At 44.6% G+C, this 18165-nt stretch overlaps 1 protein-coding gene across 1 annotated transcript; it reads right to left on the bottom strand.

Annotated features, from left to right (window-relative positions):
• Positions 1-12712: 12712 nt before the first annotated feature.
• On the bottom strand, positions 12713-13660 carry LOC123363307 (olfactory receptor 52E4-like). The gene has a single exon (XM_045004171.1). The coding sequence runs from the start codon at positions 13658-13660 to the stop codon at positions 12713-12715; it is 948 nt and encodes a 315-aa protein (XP_044860106.1).
• Between the last annotated feature and the right edge of the window lie 4505 nt (positions 13661-18165).

Raw genomic sequence — 18165 nt, 5'->3', positions numbered from 1 at the left:
CAATGCCTGTTGAAAATAGCAATTCCAGTGCTAATAAGCATTTCTTGCTCAATTTTATCCTGCTTTTTCTACAGGAAGTTACAGTGGATCAGTATATTTGATTTGGGAGAAATGAAGTAAAAACTGCCCAAACCGAGCTTGAGCACTCCTGAATTTTGAGGTGTTCCAGTCTGGAAGGCAGGTGCTGGGGGTGGGAGAGGGCTGTGGGCTCCACGGGGGAGCATGGCAGCAACTGTCTGGAGCTGCACGGAGCCAGACACGCTGGTCTGAGTGGCACAGTAAGCAGTTTGGGGGTTGGAGAAGGGGTAGGGGTTTCCAGGGGGCAGTCAAGGGACAGGGAGCAGGGGGGGTTGGATGGGGCAGAGGTTCGGAGGGGCAGTCAGGGGACAGGCAGCAATTGGATAGGCATGGGAGTCCCAGGGGTTTATCAGGAGACAGGTAGGGGGTGGGGTCCTGGGGGGAAGTTGGGTGGGGTCTCAGGAGGGGGCAGTTGGGGACAAGGAGAAGGGAGGCTTAGATAGGGGGTGGCGTCCCAAGGGGCAGTTAGGGGCAGGGGTCTCGGGAGGGGGTAATTGGGGGACAAGGACCAGTGGTGCTTAGATAGGGGGTGAGGGTTCTAGGGGGCAGTTGGGCATGGGTCTAGGGAGGGGGCAATCAGCGGCTACGGGCTGGTATTCAAAGGGCTCTGGGCTCCCTGCCCCTGCGGGCAGCGCAGAGCCCTTTGAATCCCGGCCCCGGCGGGGATTTAAAAGTCTCTGGGCTCCCCACGGCTGCAGGCAGCCCAGAGCCCTCTGATTCCCAGCTGCGGCTGAGATTTAAAGGGCTCTGGGCTCCCTGCTCCTGCAGGCAGCCCAGAGCCCTTTGATTTCCTGCCGCAGCAAGGATTCAAAGGGCTCTGGGCTGCCCACAGAGCGCCGTGTGTGGGGGATATAGAATCCCCCGGCAGGCCGCACAGTGAGGCTCATTGTGCAGGCCTGGTTTAATGTCTCTGTCTGTCCAGTAAGTGATTCGGGGAAGAGGCCCCAGCATCATACACCAGCCAGCTCTGCCCAGAGCTCAATCTGAGAGCCAGATCCCATGGAGAAAACATTTAGGCATACTTATGAGTAAAAAGTCTGTGCAGTCTGTCCCGATCTGTCTGGTCCTCATGCCGTAAATGATGGGGTGTATCATGGGGAGCACCAGCTGGTACACACTGGTAATAAGAATGAGGAAATGTAGTGGCACATTTGTGCCAAAACACTGAATGAGAGAGGAGAATAAATCTGGGATGTACAAAACTGAGATGGCACAAAGATGAGAGATGCAGGTCCCAAAAGTTTAGAGCCTGGCATCCTTTGTGGGGAGGCGGAAGATGGCCCGGAGGATCAGAGTATAGGACATGGCAATGAAAAACACATCCACTCCGATCACAGAGAAAAGATTAAAAAGTCCATAGTAGCTATTGATGCGGATATCAGCGCAAGCCAGCTTCACCACGGCTATATGTCCACAATAGAAGTGGGGGATGATGTTGGTTCTGCAATACGGGTACCACCTCACCAGAAAGGGATAGGGTAATGTGAGTATGCCACTGCGCAGCACCACAGCCAGGCCTATCTTGGCCACAGCAGAGTTTGTCAGGGTAGTGGAATATCTCAGAGGATTGCAGATGGCCACATAGCGATCAAAAGCCATGGCGGCAAGCATTCCAGACTCCATTGTTGAGAATGAATGAACGAAGTACATCTGGGTGAGGCAGGCACTGAAACTGATCTCCCTGGAATTGAACCAGAAAATGCTCAGCATTTTGGGCATGGTGGATGTGGACATGACCAGGTCGGTGACAGCCAGCATGCAGAGGAAATACAACATGGGCCCGTGGAGGCTCGGATCCCTTTTAATGATGAACAGGATGGTGAAGTTCCCCAAGATGGCTATGGCGTACATGGCACAGAAGGGGATGGAGATCCAGATATGGGCTGCCTCTAGGCCAGGAATGCCCAGCAGGATGAAGGTGGAGGGGTTGGTGAAGTCGGTTGTGTTCGAATCTGACATGGTGTAGGGGAGAAAGTGTCCAACTCTGAGGCATAAGGGTGTCTCCTGCATGTGCCGTATGCTCCCCTGACTTTCTCTGTGTTCCCCGGATCTCGGGTGATGGTCGTAGTACAAGTGCCTGAACAGAGAGAGACAACGTTAATATGAGACACTGCATGCAGTAGTGGAGGCTGTTCTGATGGGAGAAGCAGATTGATCTCTCTTCACACACTGAAAAATGACATTTTCATTATTCAGAGAGAATAACTATGAGCAATGAAACTACTAAATACAATTCCATATTTGTATTGTGCTCCCTGCATTAAGAATTCCTACACTTTGTGGTGGGGGAACCTTAAGAGGCACCAGCAGGAAACACAAGGGTGGGTACTGCTTATCTATCATTGTTCTTTTATGCAATGAGAGCCAGGATAGGGAGTCCATAGTGAAGGGAGTTCCCCATTCAACCAGTTGCTCGAAATCAGAGAGGGGAAAAAAAAACAAACCTTTGAGATGACGTGCTGGAAGAAACATCCCAACTAGAACATACTTCAGGGGAAGGACCTGGGCACCATTGATAGCAGCTCAAGAGAAACACCTGCTCATTCGCAGCAGTGAACAAAACAAAAGAATTTTCATATCCCAAGATATGGGATAGAGCATAACATATTTGGGAATGTGTTCAGTTTTAGTCACCCAGTGTCTATTAAGGATAGAAAAGTCTGGGACTCTTTATTTTTCACAAGAGACAAAGATGAGGACATATGATATAGGAGAGTAAAATAAAAAAATGAAACTGTTTTACATTCAAATGGACAGTTCCCAACCAGTACTATCGATAGACACTTAGTGCTCCAAGAGGACTAATTTCCTGAAGATGAGGGAAATTGTCAGCAAAACTGACTGAGAGGAAAAATTTAGACAGAAAAATATGAATGAATATTGGTAATTCTTTGATAACATTTGATTAGATATCAGAAAACTCTCAATTCCAGAGTCAACAAAGTGAACAACTTTGGGTAAAAACTCAGTTCAGTGGTATAGTGAAGGCAAGAATTAGAGGGAGGGAAGCAATATGTAACAATGAGGAAAAAGGGGAAATAACTGGCCAGCAATAGAAATCAGAAGTTAGGAAAATTGATAAAGAACATTAAGACATCTGGGAACACTCCATATGTGGCAGGGCTATGGATCACAAAAACGAGGTTATTGATTATATTAAGAACAAATGAAATCCTGGAAAAGATTTATGTCAATTCCTGTGTTATATATAAAGTATTAAAAAATAAACAGAAAGAGTTTTGTTTTTTTTTTATAAAAGAATTGACAAGGTTAAGAAACAATGGAGAAGCTGGTATGGGATTAGTTAGATATATAAGTATTACCAGTCACCAACTGCATTTAACTGAAACAGATCTTGTCAAATAAACTTGATTTCATCCTATTATGAGAGTACACAATGGTTGATCAAGGGAACGACACTGATGCAACAAACCTTGATTTCTCAGAGACCATTGATTTAATAGTGGAAAATATTGAGTTGGTGAGTTGGAGCAGGGGAAGGATTGGTGAAACACATGGGATTGGTGAAACAAACTGCATCCAGTTCTGGGGTCCACATTTGAAAAAAGATGTTTAAAACTTGGAGACCCACAGAAATGATTGGAGGATAAGAGTAAATGCTGGATCGTTAGATTTGAAGGTGTGTATCTCTTTAACTTATCAAAAAGATGATCAAGCAGAGACTTTAATTTGGAGAAAATCACAGGTAATAATGGGCTCTGTAATCTACCAGACAAAGGCTGAGCAAGTCCGAAAGACTGGAAGCTGAAGCCAGGCAAATTCCAGCTTGAAATTAGGGCCAAATATTTAGCAGTGATGGTGATTAACCATTGTTTGTTTCAGTTTTCACCAAGATAGTTGGTGGTGTTTGGACACCTGAAATACAAAATGCCAGTGAAAATGGGGAAGATTCATCTAGTAAAATATGGAAAGAACAAGTTAAAAGTCACTTGGACAAGTTAGATGACTTCAAGTCACCAGGGCCTGACAAAATGCATCCTGAAGGAACTGAGTGAGGAGGGATCTGAGCCATTAGTCACTATCTTTGAAAAGTGATGGGAGACAGGGGAGATTCCAGAAGACTGGAAAAGAGCACATATAGTGCCTATCTATAAAAAGGGAAATAAGGGAAACCCAGGCTATTACAGACCAGTTCAGCTTCACTTCTGTACCAGGCAAGATAATGGAGCAAATAATTATGGAATAATTTTGCAAACGACTAAAAGATAATGAAGTGATAAGTGACAGTCAGCATGGATTCATCAAGAACAAATCATGTCAAACCAACCTGATAGCTTTTTTGACAGGGTAACAAGCCCTGTGGATGTAGGGAAGCAGTAGCTGTGGTATATATAGTCATTAGTACAGCTTTTGATACAGTCTCGCATAACCTTCTCATTAACAAATTAGGGAAATGCAGCCTGGATGGAGCTACTGTAAGGTGTGTGCATAGCTGGTTGAAAAAATGCTCCCAGAGAGTAGTTATCAGTGGTTCACAGTGATGCTGGAAGGACATAACAAGTGGGGTTCCGCAGGGATCAGTTCAAATTTGTGCTGTGCTTCTGGGAGACATCCCAGACAAGTTGGTGTTAGCTCTGCCTAGCCTGCCTGATGGCCCATTAAGGACCATGAGCTACGCAATTGACCCATTGAGAGAAGGCAGATACGCCTTGTAACTCAGCAAAGTATGCAGGGGCTTGCCCACCTCTGGAGGAACTTTGCTACAAACTGAAGCTCTGAACAAAGGACTGAATGACCCATCCCAGCAGGGGATGTTCCAGAGACTTGATTTAAACCTGCAGTTTCCTCCATCGCTGTCAGAAGCCTGAAACTAAGAACTTTGCCATTGCTGTATGTAATTGATTCTATTTAACCAATTCTAACTCTCATCTATATCTTTTTCCTTTTATAAATAAACGTTTCGATTTTAGATTCTAAAGGATTGGCAACAGAGTGATTTGTGGGTAAGATCTGATTTGTATATTGACCTGGGTGTGGGGCATGGCTCCTTGGAATTGAGAGAACCTTTTTCTTTTACTGGGGTGTTGGTTTTCATAACCATTCATCCCCAGGACGAGTGGCACTGGTGGTGATACTGGGAAACTGGAGTGTCTAAGGGAATTGCTTGTGTGACTTGTGGTTAGCCAGTAGGGTGAGACCAAAGTCCTCTTTGTCTGTCTGGTTTGGTTTGCCTTAGAGGTGGAAAACCCGCAGCCTTGGGCTGTAACTGCACTGTTTAAACAATTGGTCCTAAATTGGCACTCTCTGTGGGGTCCCACCAGAACCGCATCATCACAGTGGCATAGTCGTGCTTGTATCCACAGAACCAGGTCAATTAAGCTTTGGGACAGAACCCCATGCTAGCCAAATTTGAAATTTGGGATTGAGAGTTTGGTTGGTTAAAGATCAGTGACCATGAGTCATAAAGCATCAGCAGAAGCAATGAAACTGCAAGCCCTGATGGACAGCCTGCAGTTTGAACATGAGCAAAAACTGGCAAAAATTCAAATGAAAGAGAAGCGAGCCTTGGCCCAGCTGGAGAAAGAGGCTGCTGAGATAAAAAAAGAAGCTGCTAAGAGAGAAGAAAAAGCTCGTAAGGGGCATCTGGAGCTGCTGGCTGCTGAGGAGAAAACTCAACAGATGCAACAGGAGACGGCTAGACTCTAGCTCCAAGTCAAAGAAGCAAGGGAAGAACAGCAGAAATTATATCCTCTTGAAAGTCCAGTTTGTAACAATGTTGGTATGTTGTATAACTCTGAGCACTTGTCTGGGTGTAAGCAAATGTACCCCAACACAGCTACCTTTTATGTCAATGCTGTTACTGTGAGTTCAGTAGAGGGTGGCCCCATAAATTGTGCCAGTGTTCTGTATGGGAGTGGTAATGGAAAATTCATAGAGAGTGTAAAAGTCAATGGTAAAAGCTGTTTAGGGCAAATTATGGCTTCTAACATCACTCTTGTTAAAACAGATCTTGTCAGAGAGGAAGATTATTTACCAAATCAGAGTGTGAATGTTGTAGTTCTCTATGAGTTTACTGTCCGTGTGCGTTTAGCCAGAATCCACCTCGAATTGAATGGTGCTAAGCATGAAGTTATAGCTGGGGTAAGGAAGTTATTGCCGAAGGATCTTTTGATTGGGGAAAATGTTAAAGCCTTGTTCAGTCCAGGTAGCCAGTCACAGGACAGGAATGATCTTAAACCTGTGTCTATTGTGGACAATGATTTGCCTGGGGAGGGTTGCTCCAAAGGTTTGTCTGCATAAGAAAGCAGTGTGGCTGTGAATGGAATTTCTGAATGTCTGTCTGATGTCTCAAGAGTGAATCTGGAATTAGATCAAGCACAGAAAGATCTCATGGGTCAGGAAAATGTTTCTCAGGAGCAGATTAAAGTAGATGGTCAGGTGGAAGCCCTAACTGAGGAAGGAGAGGGTAGATTTGTGATGGGTGATGACTTGGTGGCTAGTACAGCTTGTAAAAGTGAACCTGAAATGGGTAACTGTGATTTGCTGGAAGTAGCTCAGTGTAGTGAAAATAGCAGCAGCTTATCTGTGGGGAGTGGCCATGTGCCTGGTGAGAAAAGTTTGGAGGAGCCTCGGGAGCCTGGTGAACTGGTGGCTGTGTCTAGTCAGCAGTGTGGGAAGGGAGGGATAGTGGAAGATGAGTGTCACTATTCCTTACCTGTTTCCTGTGTGGAGAAATGTGACAGTGAAGGGAATGTGCCTATGTCTGTTGGGGGTATTGACTTGCCTGTGGAGGAAGCTACCTCGGTCTCCAAGCAGTTGTCTGTGAACAGCCCTGGTGCTGGAACAAGGGAAATGAGATCCCAAGCTGTGTGTCTGGTGAAGGAGAAGGTGTCTCTGGCTCTTCTGTGTCTGTGGAGCAGACAGAAGGTGCCTTTCAGCCTGTGATGGCTGAGAATAGTGCAATAGTCTCAGAGTTGGTTGTGGATACAGCTAAAGCCCAGAAAGGAAATGGTCCTAAGTTTGTGTCTGCTGGGGAGAATGGCCCTGTGACTAGGGTGCATCCAATTAGTGTCGTAGCAAAATCCCAAAGACCAGACAATTCTGTTGCTTGCAGTTTGCCAATTGCTGATGTGTGGTTGGAAAAGGGTGTAGCAACTCTGTCTGATCAGGGTGATACCCTAGCCAGGGCACAAGGAGAGCATGAAGGTGATTTAATTGTGTTACCTACTGACAGTTTGACAACTTGTAGCAAGAAGGAAAAGATTTCTGAACTTGTTCATGGCCAGGGAAAGGAGAATGCTTCTAACCTGTTATCTAGAAAGTCTATGAGTTTGCCTGAAAGGGGATTTGTAGAGATCTGCCTGATGGGACAGAGGTGGTTCTGAATGTAAGTGAAACCCAGAAAGAGCCTGTGGTTGCTCAGGAAAATGTTCCTTTAGAGCAAGCTCTAGGTGAAAACGGTAAGGGCAGAATTTCTGAGAGGGGTGAACTGCTGCTTTGAAAAGCTCATAGGGAAAGGAATCCTCATCATAATCTGTGCAAGCAGTTTAGTGCAACTGAAGGGTGTGAAAGTGATTTAATCAACAAAGTTTCAGCTTTAACAGCCAGAAATTTTATGTTGTAAATGGATCCACTGACTTTCCTTTTGAAAGATCCAGTGTGGGTAGCTTAGAGAAGGTCTCAGATGGAGTAGAAGCTGTTAAGAAAGTTGAGCTGCCCTATTACCAAGTGGCTGTGTGTGGCCAGCTTGTTAGGAAGACAATGGTGTTGGAACAGGAATGTCTCCATGCTGATTGTGGGAGTGAGCAGTCTGTGCTTCAGGGTCTGAGGACAGATTCTATTGCTGGTGTTTCAGAGCATTAATGAAATGTGTTAGGTCTCTTTATTCACAGGTGAAAGAGGCACTACCTAAGGCTCCTGAGCAGCCCTGCCATTCATTGGAACCAGGGGTCCATCAACAAAAGACCGTTCTAACCCCATGCTGGAAAGGCACTTATCAAGTTTTGCTGACTATCAACACCACTGTGAAGAGTCAAGGCCTGACTGCCTGGACCCACGTGTCTCACTGCAAAAAGGCCCCACCGCCTCAAGATAATGCAGCTCCGACTACTGATCAACCTCTCTCTCTTTCTGATACCTCTTTCCCTCCTGGACAATGGAAAACAAAGTCGAGGTGAAGTGCTAGTAACCTCTCCCTTGTCCACAAAACCATGATCTAGCCAGCATCTGTTAAAGATACCAAACCACTACAGGGTGACATGCTAGTAACCTCTCTCTTGCATGATCCTGCACCACAACTATACCGGGAAAGAAGAAGGAACACTCACTCTGCCAAAACTGCCAAGATCCATGGATTCCTGACTACAAAAGACATTAAGAATCGGCCCTGGTGGAGGAGACGGAGTATTGTAAATTGGCAGGGAGGAATTTGGAGGGACTGTGATTGGGAGTGTGCGGTTGAGTGGTGGGCTGGGCTTGTTATACCAATATAATAAAAACCAGCAGGATCTTATTAAGAGTGATAAGGCAAAGATGCCACGTTTATTGTAAATATAATAATAAAGCAAAAGATAAAAGCAAACAACGTTGTTTAACTACCTATTCTTATCACTACTTATTCCTTACACACACACACACACACACACAGTCATTCATTCAGGTTCTGTATAGGTGTTATAGTTACCAGCATAGAAGTTGCTCATGCCAAGTTACTGGCCAGGTATCTTGGTCATGAGGATGGAGCCGAGTCTGTGTCAGATGCACCTGATGCTCCTGGAGGCTGGCAGCAGAACCATAGACTCAAAGTCCTCAGTTTTTAGAGTCCATTTTTATAGGAATTAATTCCTATGTTGGTCTATGGGAACCGTTTCATCCTGCTGTTGTTGGCTCAATTAGCAGATGGCACATTCCTGGTGGCTCCACATTGTCTAAAGTGGCACATTCCTTCCAGGTGTTTGGGGTGGATCCCAGTTTACCCTCCATGGGTTGTCTGCTGATCCACTTGACACATTTTTCGGCCGATGGATCCTTTCCAGGCTGGCACCTCCCTAACCATTCACGTACATCAAACATTCATCAACATACATTCCATATCTTAACCATATTTTAATGTACTGTCTCCACCACTTTTGGGGTGTGTGTTAATTCCTCTGAGATTCACGGCCCTGTAATCACAGAGGATGGGAGTCTGTTTGTTTACATTGTATCAAATACAGCTTAAGGCTAGCATAGTGTTTACTTCAAGGACAAAGTCAATTAACTTGTTTGTAAGTTTTACATAGTAATAGAGTATCTTTCACAGGACCGATACAATCAGTGTTTTCTGCAGACAGGAGCCCACAAGCCCCAACAGAAGAATTAAAAGACCTCTGCACTTGGTGAAACTGGGGGGTCACTGTCACTTGGGGGAATCACTGTTAGTACCTTCTTTAATATCCCTACAGGCTAGGCTCTGCACTTATGGACAAGTACCATCAGGCTGTACTGCCCTGCCTAATTGGCTTCCAAATGATGAATATCAAAAGCGCCTTGTTGCAACAGACACTGCCCCTACCAGCTCCTCCACAACCACTACCACCCCTGTAACTTACCCAAATTTCAACAATCCTATATATTCAGATGGGACTCAATGGCCAAGGCCTTCACACCTTAATGATTTATTTAAATATTGTTTGGAAAAAATATTTTTTAAGTTTCAGAGTGTCTCATACAAGTGAAAGATTGAGTGGAAAACAGATGGGTCAGTAGAGATTGAAGTGTATGAGATCACTACAAACAAGCTTCAAGAATTCGTCATTGAGATGAGTGGGTTTCATAACAATGTTGACATGATGGCCCTTCCCAGAGCCTGCAATATATTGGAAGGAAGGTGTCCTCACTGTTATTAGGTTAGCAGAGCAAAGGGCATGTGTCTTCTCAAGAAGGAAAAGAGATTTGAGTGAATGCCTGTGGGATGGTGCCAATAGTGCAGCAGCAATTTGGACTCTTTACAAGGGCCAACAGCATGAGGAAAAACTAGGGCAGCTGGAGAAAGTCATGGGACTTATTACTGGAGTACAGCTAGCCCACGTACAGGCTGGAATCAGTGAATTGCATGTTATCTCCACCCTCAGCTCCATAACCAGGAATTGCTAACAAGGATGGTACTTAACATCATTGAAGCAGAGAAGATATTGCAGTGAGATTTGGCCTGCTCAGAGATTCAGAATTTCCTGAATGACCAGCTGATGGCCATTCGGAGTGATCTTGAGCATCAGACTTGTCCCACTGCCCTTACAAATGCCTCGGGGATGCCATCTGAATTGTGGCCTTGGAGACATACTTGGAAGGTTTCATGGTAGAAATGCAGACACTTGCAGTGCTGCCTCAAAGTGTACGGGCCGGTTGGAGGGGTGTGGGCTCCCACATACCGAATCCTGCCAGGTCTGTGGGGAGGATGTATGTGAGATTGGGTAATTCACTGCGATGTCTGGGAAATTAAACCACCTGGTGAGCCTAGCCGATTTATACTCCGTGCTCCTGGAATAACACCCAATATTTGGATAGGGACAAGAAGCCAATGGACACTCTGGCCTCTAGAACCCCACAGCTTCAATGTGTACAAAAATTGAAAAAAGGAGAGGTTGTCATGGTTCATGACGTTTGTTGCAAAGATATGGGACTATGAACTACCCCGGCAGGGCACCCGATCTTTCAGGCTAATGATAGATAGAACTCTAACACATTAGTAAAACATGATTTCCATTTACAGGAACCATGTTGACTTTTGCCGAACAATTTATGTTCATCTATGTGTCTGACAATTTTTTTCAACTAATTTGCCTGGTACTGATGTTAAACTTACCCATCTGTAATTGCCGGGATCACCTCTAGAGCCTTTTTAAATATTGGTGTCACATTAGCTATCTTCCAGTCACTGGGTTCAGAAGCTGATTTAAAGGGTAGGTTACAAACCATAGTTGGTAGCCCCGCAAGTGGCCCCTCCCTGAATGTTTGTTTAAATCACTTGGTGGTGGCAGCAATACCGTCCATGGTCAAGGAAAGGAATTTGCACCTTGGAGAAGTTTTTAACCTACGATGGTGGAATATAAGCTCATGGGGTCTTTCATGTGGGTCACGACATCTGTACCCCAGTTCAGAGTGGGGAGGGAACCCTGACAGTACCCTACATCACAAAGAAAGGAGAGATCCTGGCAACATGGAGAACTACCCTAGAGCCTCTGGTGTTCAATGTAGAAAGATGGTTGGCTTCATTCTTAGGGCTGAGGAGGATCCTCATGGGCAGGAGGATCCCCAGCCGGCATTGCAACAATCACTGACCAACCTGAAAAGTTTGTCACGGAAGTTGCTGTCCCGCCGGTAGACCAAGATGTCCTCCCTCTCAGTTCCCCTCCACTCCTCCAAAACAGACCTTGTGGCCGAGAAGAGGAGATAGAAGTCTCCGCAATGCTGTAGAAGGAATTACACCTTACCCGTGAAATCGCAGGTGTCCACCAGGAACAGTCATGCTCATCCAGCAGCACAGTGGGGGATGGTGTCGTGGACTTCTGATGATTTTCTGGCTGAGCCCCTGTTATGACCCTGCTCCCCCGGAGATGGGCAAAGAGAGAGCAGACCACTGGTTTGGCGACTGTACTGGTGGTGCCGCAGAAAGGGAAAGGGAGCAGGAGGGAAGAGAGCAGCCCCTAAAGGGTCAGGGAGGGGACACAAAAAAAACTCCCCCTGAGGTTTGTCCAAGGACAGGGAAAAACGAAGCAACCCCTGGATGGCAGCAGTATGGAAGATGGAGAGGACAAAAATGAGTAGCATTTCTCTCCACATTCCCCCCAACAGCTCCTGCCTCCACTCTGTGACTGTGGCTAGGGCTTGGGGCAGCCTGAACTGAGGGGCTCTTCTGCTGCTGCAGCCAGGGCCCTTCCCTTCCCCCGGTGACTCCTACTATGGCTGGAAGCTTGAACTCCTGCCAGATGAAGATGAGGCAGTCTCGGCTCAGGACTGCTCCCTTCTGCCCAGCTTCTCCACATGAATCACAGCCTGATTGTCATGTTCTGTTCATTCCCTCTGAAGCACCTGACACTGAGCCCTGTCAGAAGACAGACTACTGGGCTACATGGACCGTTGGTTTTACCCGGTATGGCCATTCTGAACTTCTTATTTAGACCTCAGATGTATCTGCCTCCTACTGTAACAAAGTATTCCCACTGCCTTCCCAGAGCTGCGGCAGATCACAGGAGTCTCTCTCTGCACAGAGTTAATAACAAAGTAAGAATAAACATTAAAATGTTAACACTAAACAATGCCCCTTAAATGACTTCCCATAAGTTGTGAGAACACATTGGTTTAGAGATGACTGGGTCGCAGCTGACAAGGGGGGGAGGAAGACATGAGCAAGTGACAGGGGCAGGACCTTGGGGAGAAGACACACGGTCGAGGCTTCACAAAAGAGATGGGGCAAAATTGTAATTCCAGGGATCCAGCTACCAGCAATTAGAAAGGTGGCAACCCAGTCTAGTGTACATAGATAGGCTCTCCAGTTCATCACATTAACACAGCACAGTAAGGACAGGGAAGGGTTTAATGTCTCTCTGTCTGTGTAGGAGGTGATTCAGGGAGGAGCCATCACACCATGGACCAACCAGCTTAATTTATGAGCCAGAGCACAAGGAGAAAACATTTAGGCCCCCTTATGAGTAAAGAGGTGGAGCAGCCTGTCCCGGATCTGCTTGGTCCTCACCCCATAAATGATGGGGTGCAGCACGGGGGGCACCAGCTGGTACACACAGGTAATGAGAATGAGGACGTACAGTGGCACATTGTGGCCAAACCGCTGAATGAGAGAGGAGAAGAAATCTGAGATGTACAAAGCTGAGATGGCACAAAGATGAGAGATGCAGGTTCCAAAAGTTTTGAGCCGGGCATCCTTTGTGGGGAGGCGGAAGATGGCCCGGAGGATCAGAGTATAGGACACGGCAATAAAAAACACATCCACTCCGATCACAGAGAAAAGATCAAACAGCCCATAGTAACTATTGATGCGGATGTCAGCACAGGCCAGCTTCACCACGGTTATATGCGCACAATAGAAGTGGGAAATGATGTTCGTTCTGCAATATGGGTACCGCCTCACCAGGAAGGGATAGGGTAACGCGAGTATGCCACTACGCAGCACCACAGCCAGGCCTATCTTGGCCACAGCAGAGTTTGTCAGGATGGTGGAATGTCTCAGGGGATTGCAGATAGCCACGTAGCGATCAAAAGCCATGGCCACGAGGATTCCAGACTCCATCCCTGAGAAGCAGTTAATGAAGTACATCTGGGTGAGGCAGGCACTGAAACTGATCTCCCTCAAATTGAACCAGAAGATGCTCAGCATTTTGGGTATGGTGGATGTGGACATGACCAGGTCGGTGATGGACAGCATGCAGAGGAAATAGAACATGGGCTTATGGAGGCTTGGCTCCCTCTTCACGATGAACAGGATAGTGAAGTTCCCCATCACGGCTATGGCGTACACAGCACAGAAGGGAATGGAGATCCATATATGGGCTGCCTCTAGGCCAGGAATGCCCAGTAGGATGAAGGTGGAGGGGTTGGTGAAATTGGTTGTGTTAGAATCTGACATGGCGTAGGGGAGAAGGTGTCCAACTCTGTGGCATAAGGGTGTCTTCTGCATTTACTGCATGCTCCCCTGACTTTCTGTGTGTTCCCAGGACGTTGGGTGATGGTCGCAGTAGAAATGCCTGAATGGAGAGACAACGTTAATATGAGACTGTGCATGCAATAGTGGAAGCTGTTTTCATGGGATAAGAAGATTGATCTCTCTTCACACACTGAAAAATTTACATTTTCATTATTGAGAGAGAATAACTATGAACAATGACCCTACTAAATCCAATTCCATATTTTGTTGTGCTCCCTGAATTAATAATTCCTACATTTTTTTGCATGGGGAAGCTTAAGAGGCACCAGCAGGAAACATAAGTGTGGATGCTGGTTGTCCATCATTGTTCCTTTATGCAATGAGAGCCAGGATAGTCCCCCAATCATCCACTTGCTCGAAATCTGAGAGGGGGAAAAATAAACTTTTACAAGGACATGTGATGAGAGAAACATCTCAACTAGAACATACCTCAGGGGAAGGACCTGGAAGCCATTGATTGCAGCTCAGGAGAAACACCTGCTCATTCGCAGCAGTGGACAAAACAGAACATTGTTCAGATCATTAAGATATGGAATGGAGCATAACATGTTCGGGAATGTGCTCAGCTTCGGTCACCCAGTCTCTATTAAGGATAGAAACATCTGGGACTCTTTATTTTTCAAAACGGACAAAGATGAGGACATATGATATAGGAGAGGAAAATAAAAAATATGAAACTGAATTACATTCAAATGGACAGTTCCCAACCAATACTATCTATAGACACTTGGAACTCCAAGAGAGCTAATTCCCCAAAGCTGACAAAACTGACTGGGAGGAAAAATTTAGTCAGAAAAAATATGAAAGAATATTGGTATTTCTTTGATTACAGCTCATTAGATAGTGGATTCCACAGTCAACAAAGTGAACAACTTTGGGTAAAAACTCAGTTTCATGGTAAAGTGAAGGCAGCAATTGGGGGAGGGAAGAAATATGTAACAAAGAGGAAAAAGGGAAAATAGCTGGCCAAGAATCGAAATCAGAAGTTAAGAAAATTGATAAAGAAAGTTAAGACATCTGGGAAAACTCCATGTGTGGCATTGCTATGAATCACATAAAGGAGGTTATTAATTATATTAAGAATAAAAAATTAAATCCTAGAAAGGATTTATGTCAATTCCTGTGTTATATATAAAGTATTAAAAATAAAGGGAAAGGGTTTTATATATATATGTATATATATAAGAATTGACAAGGTTAAGAAACAATGGAAAAGCTGGTATGGGATTAGTTAAAAAAAAAGTCTAGAAATGTAAGTACTGCCACTCACCAACTTAAACAGATTTTCTCAAATAAACCTTATTTCATCCTTTTATGAAAGTACACATTGGCTGACCAAGGGAACCGCGCTGATGCAATGAAACTTGATTTCTCAGAGGCATTTGATTTAGTAGTGGAAAACATTGAGTTGGTGAGTTGGAGCAGGAGAAGGATTTTACCTCTGCACATGGAATTGGTGAAGTAAACTGCATCCAGTTCTGGGGTCCACATATGAAAAAGATGTTGAAAAGTTGGAGACGGTGCAGAAAAGAGCCACAAAAATGATTGGAGGATAGAGAAAAAGGTGGATCAATAGACTTGAATGTGTATATCTCTTTAACTTATCAAAAAGATTATCAAGTGGAGACTTCCATGGGGAGAAAATTATGGGTAATAATGGGCTCTATAATCTAGCAGACAAAGGCTGAACAAGACCGAAGGGCTGGAAGCTGAAGCCAGGCAAATTCCAGCTCGAAATTAGGGCCAAATATTTAGCAGTGAGGGTGTTTAACCATTGTTTGTTTCGGTTTCCACCAAGATGGTTGGTGGTGTTTGGACACCTGAAATAGAGAATGCCAGTGAAAATGGGGTAGATTCATCTACTAAAATAAGGAGAGAACAAGGTAAAAGTTACTTGGACAAGTTAGATGTCTTCAAGTCACCAGGGCCTGACTAAATGCATCCTAGAATACTCTGAGGGAACTAACTGAGGAGATATCTGAGCCATTAGCTATTATCTTTGAGAAGTCATGGGAGACAGGGGAGATTCCAGAAGACTGGAAAAGAGCACAGATAGTGTCTATCTATAAAGAGGGAAATAAGGGAAGATCAGGTTATTACAGAACAGCAAGCTTAACTTTTGTACAAGGTAAGATAATGGAGCAAATAATCATGCAATCAATTTGCAAACATCTAGAGGATAATAAAATGATTAGTGATAGTCAGCATGGATTCAACAAGCCCTGTGGATGTAGGGAAGCAGTAGCTGTGGTATATATAGACCATAGTACAGCTTTTGATACAGTCTTGCATAACCTTCTCATTGATGAACTAGCGAAATACAACCTAGATGGAGCTACTATAAGGTGTGAGCATAACTGGTTGAAAAAAAATGCTCCCAGAGAGTAGTTATCAATGGCTCACAGTCAGGCTCAAAGGGCCATAACAAGTGGGGTTCCACAGGGACCAGTTCTGGGTCCGGTTCTTTTCAATGTCTTCAGCAATGATTCAGATCATGGCATAGAGTATAAATTAGTTAAATTTGCAGATGATAGTAAGTTGAGAGGGGTTGCAAGTCTTTAGAGAATCATATAAACATTCAAACTCATCTGGAAAAACTGGAGAAAAGGATGATTAATGGTCTTGAAAACACGAGGTATGAGGAAAGACTGGAAGATCTAGGTTTCTTTAGTCTGAATAAGAGAAGACTGAGAGGGGAAAGGATAACCGTTTTCATATACCTAAAAGGTTGTTACAAGGAGGGAGAAAAAGTGTTCTCCTTAACCTGTGAAGAGAAGACAAGAAGCAATGGACTTAAATTGCAGCAAGGGTGGTTTAGATTGGAAATTAGGAAAAATGTTTCAAAAAAGGAAAATACTATGTTGTGTTATATTGGCAGAAGTATAACATGCAAGTCATAGTACATGATAGTATTCCTCTACTAGTATCAGTGGGGTAGCCGTGTTAGTCTGGATCTGTAAAAGCAGCAAAGAATCCTGTGGCACCTTATAGACTAACTGACATTTTGCAGCATTAGCTCATGCTCATGCTGCAAAATGTCAGTTAGTCTATAAGGTGCCACATGATTCTTTGCTGCTTCCTCTACTAGGTGCGGGATAGGTTTCAATTGGGGAAATGTGTCAAATTTTGCTCATCAAGGTATAGAAAGGATGTAGAGAATCTGGAAAGGATCCATAGACAAGTAATAAATGTTATGCAAGGGATGGAATGCAAACTGTATGATCAAACCTAAGAAACCAGGGTGTTTACTTGGAAAAGAGGAGATTACTGGGGGACAGGATAGTGGTCTTCAAATACTTGAAAGGCTGCCATAAAAAGGTGGAGGAAAGTATTTCTGTTTTACCAGAGAGGGGCAGGACAAGAGGCAATGGGTTCAAATTCCAGCATACCAGATTTAAATTAAATTTCAGAAAAATCTTCCTAACTTTAACTACAGGAGGCCAGTGGAACAGACTCCCAGGCAAGTCATGGAAGCTCCCTCTGTGAAGGTTTTCCAAAGTCGTGTGATTAGCCACGAGTCTTAGATGACTAAGACAAAAGAAATCCTGTATCTTGTCAGGGGATAGACTAGCTGTCCTTTGCGTTCCCTTATAACTCTATGGCTCTATCATTTTATGATGTAAAATCCTAGTGTAGATCCGGCCTTAGTCACACACACGTCTTTTGGCTCAATTCAGAGGTAACTGAGTGAAATTTAATGGGTCTGTGTTTTACAGCAGGTCAGACTGGATGATCAAATGGTCCCTTCTGATATTAAACCCTGTGGATCTATTGATAAAGAAAGTAGATCAGGCATTTATATTTAATGTGTCTCATAACATGAACAAGGGAACATTTAGTTAAATTGAAAGTCTGAACATATAACACTGAGAAAAGGTAATTGCTACCATAATTCCTATTTGGCCTGTAGAACTCCTTGCTACCACCATTATTGGCGCAAAGAGCATAGAAGAATGGGATTCACAAATGGATTGGCCATTATAGGTGCTGCTGGTGGCATCACCTGTGGTTAAGTCTGTCTGACACCTTCATTAGAAGACCTCATTTCCAGTTGCTTATAAGTTTGCTAAATTGGTGGTGTTTGGACTGAACGTTCTTCTGCTGGGTGTCTGCATGGAGCAGAATTGTTTTATTAGAAAGTTTCAGGCCTAACAATTCAGCTGAGTTCTCAAATGAAGCTAGGAGAAAGTATGTGTTACCCATGTTGAAAAAAATTCATTATTGTTCTAGTGAGGAGCCCTAGCACCTCCAAGCTTTGCAGCAGATAAAAGTCAGGTAACAGACTCTGTCTCTCTGCCCCATTAACAGACAGAGCCCTGAAATGCAAGAGGAGGTGGTGACAGTGTCTGTGCATTAGCACACAGCTGGCTCCTGAGATCAGTACTCAGCTCTTGATCCAAGGGGAGTTTTGCCTCTCTGGGGCCTAA

Source organism: Mauremys mutica, chromosome 1 (genome assembly GCF_020497125.1).
Source record: "Mauremys mutica isolate MM-2020 ecotype Southern chromosome 1, ASM2049712v1, whole genome shotgun sequence".
NCBI lineage: Eukaryota > Metazoa > Chordata > Testudines > Geoemydidae > Mauremys > Mauremys mutica.
Note: the sequence above shows the minus strand (reverse complement) of the source record. Positions and strands in the feature narration are given on the sequence as shown.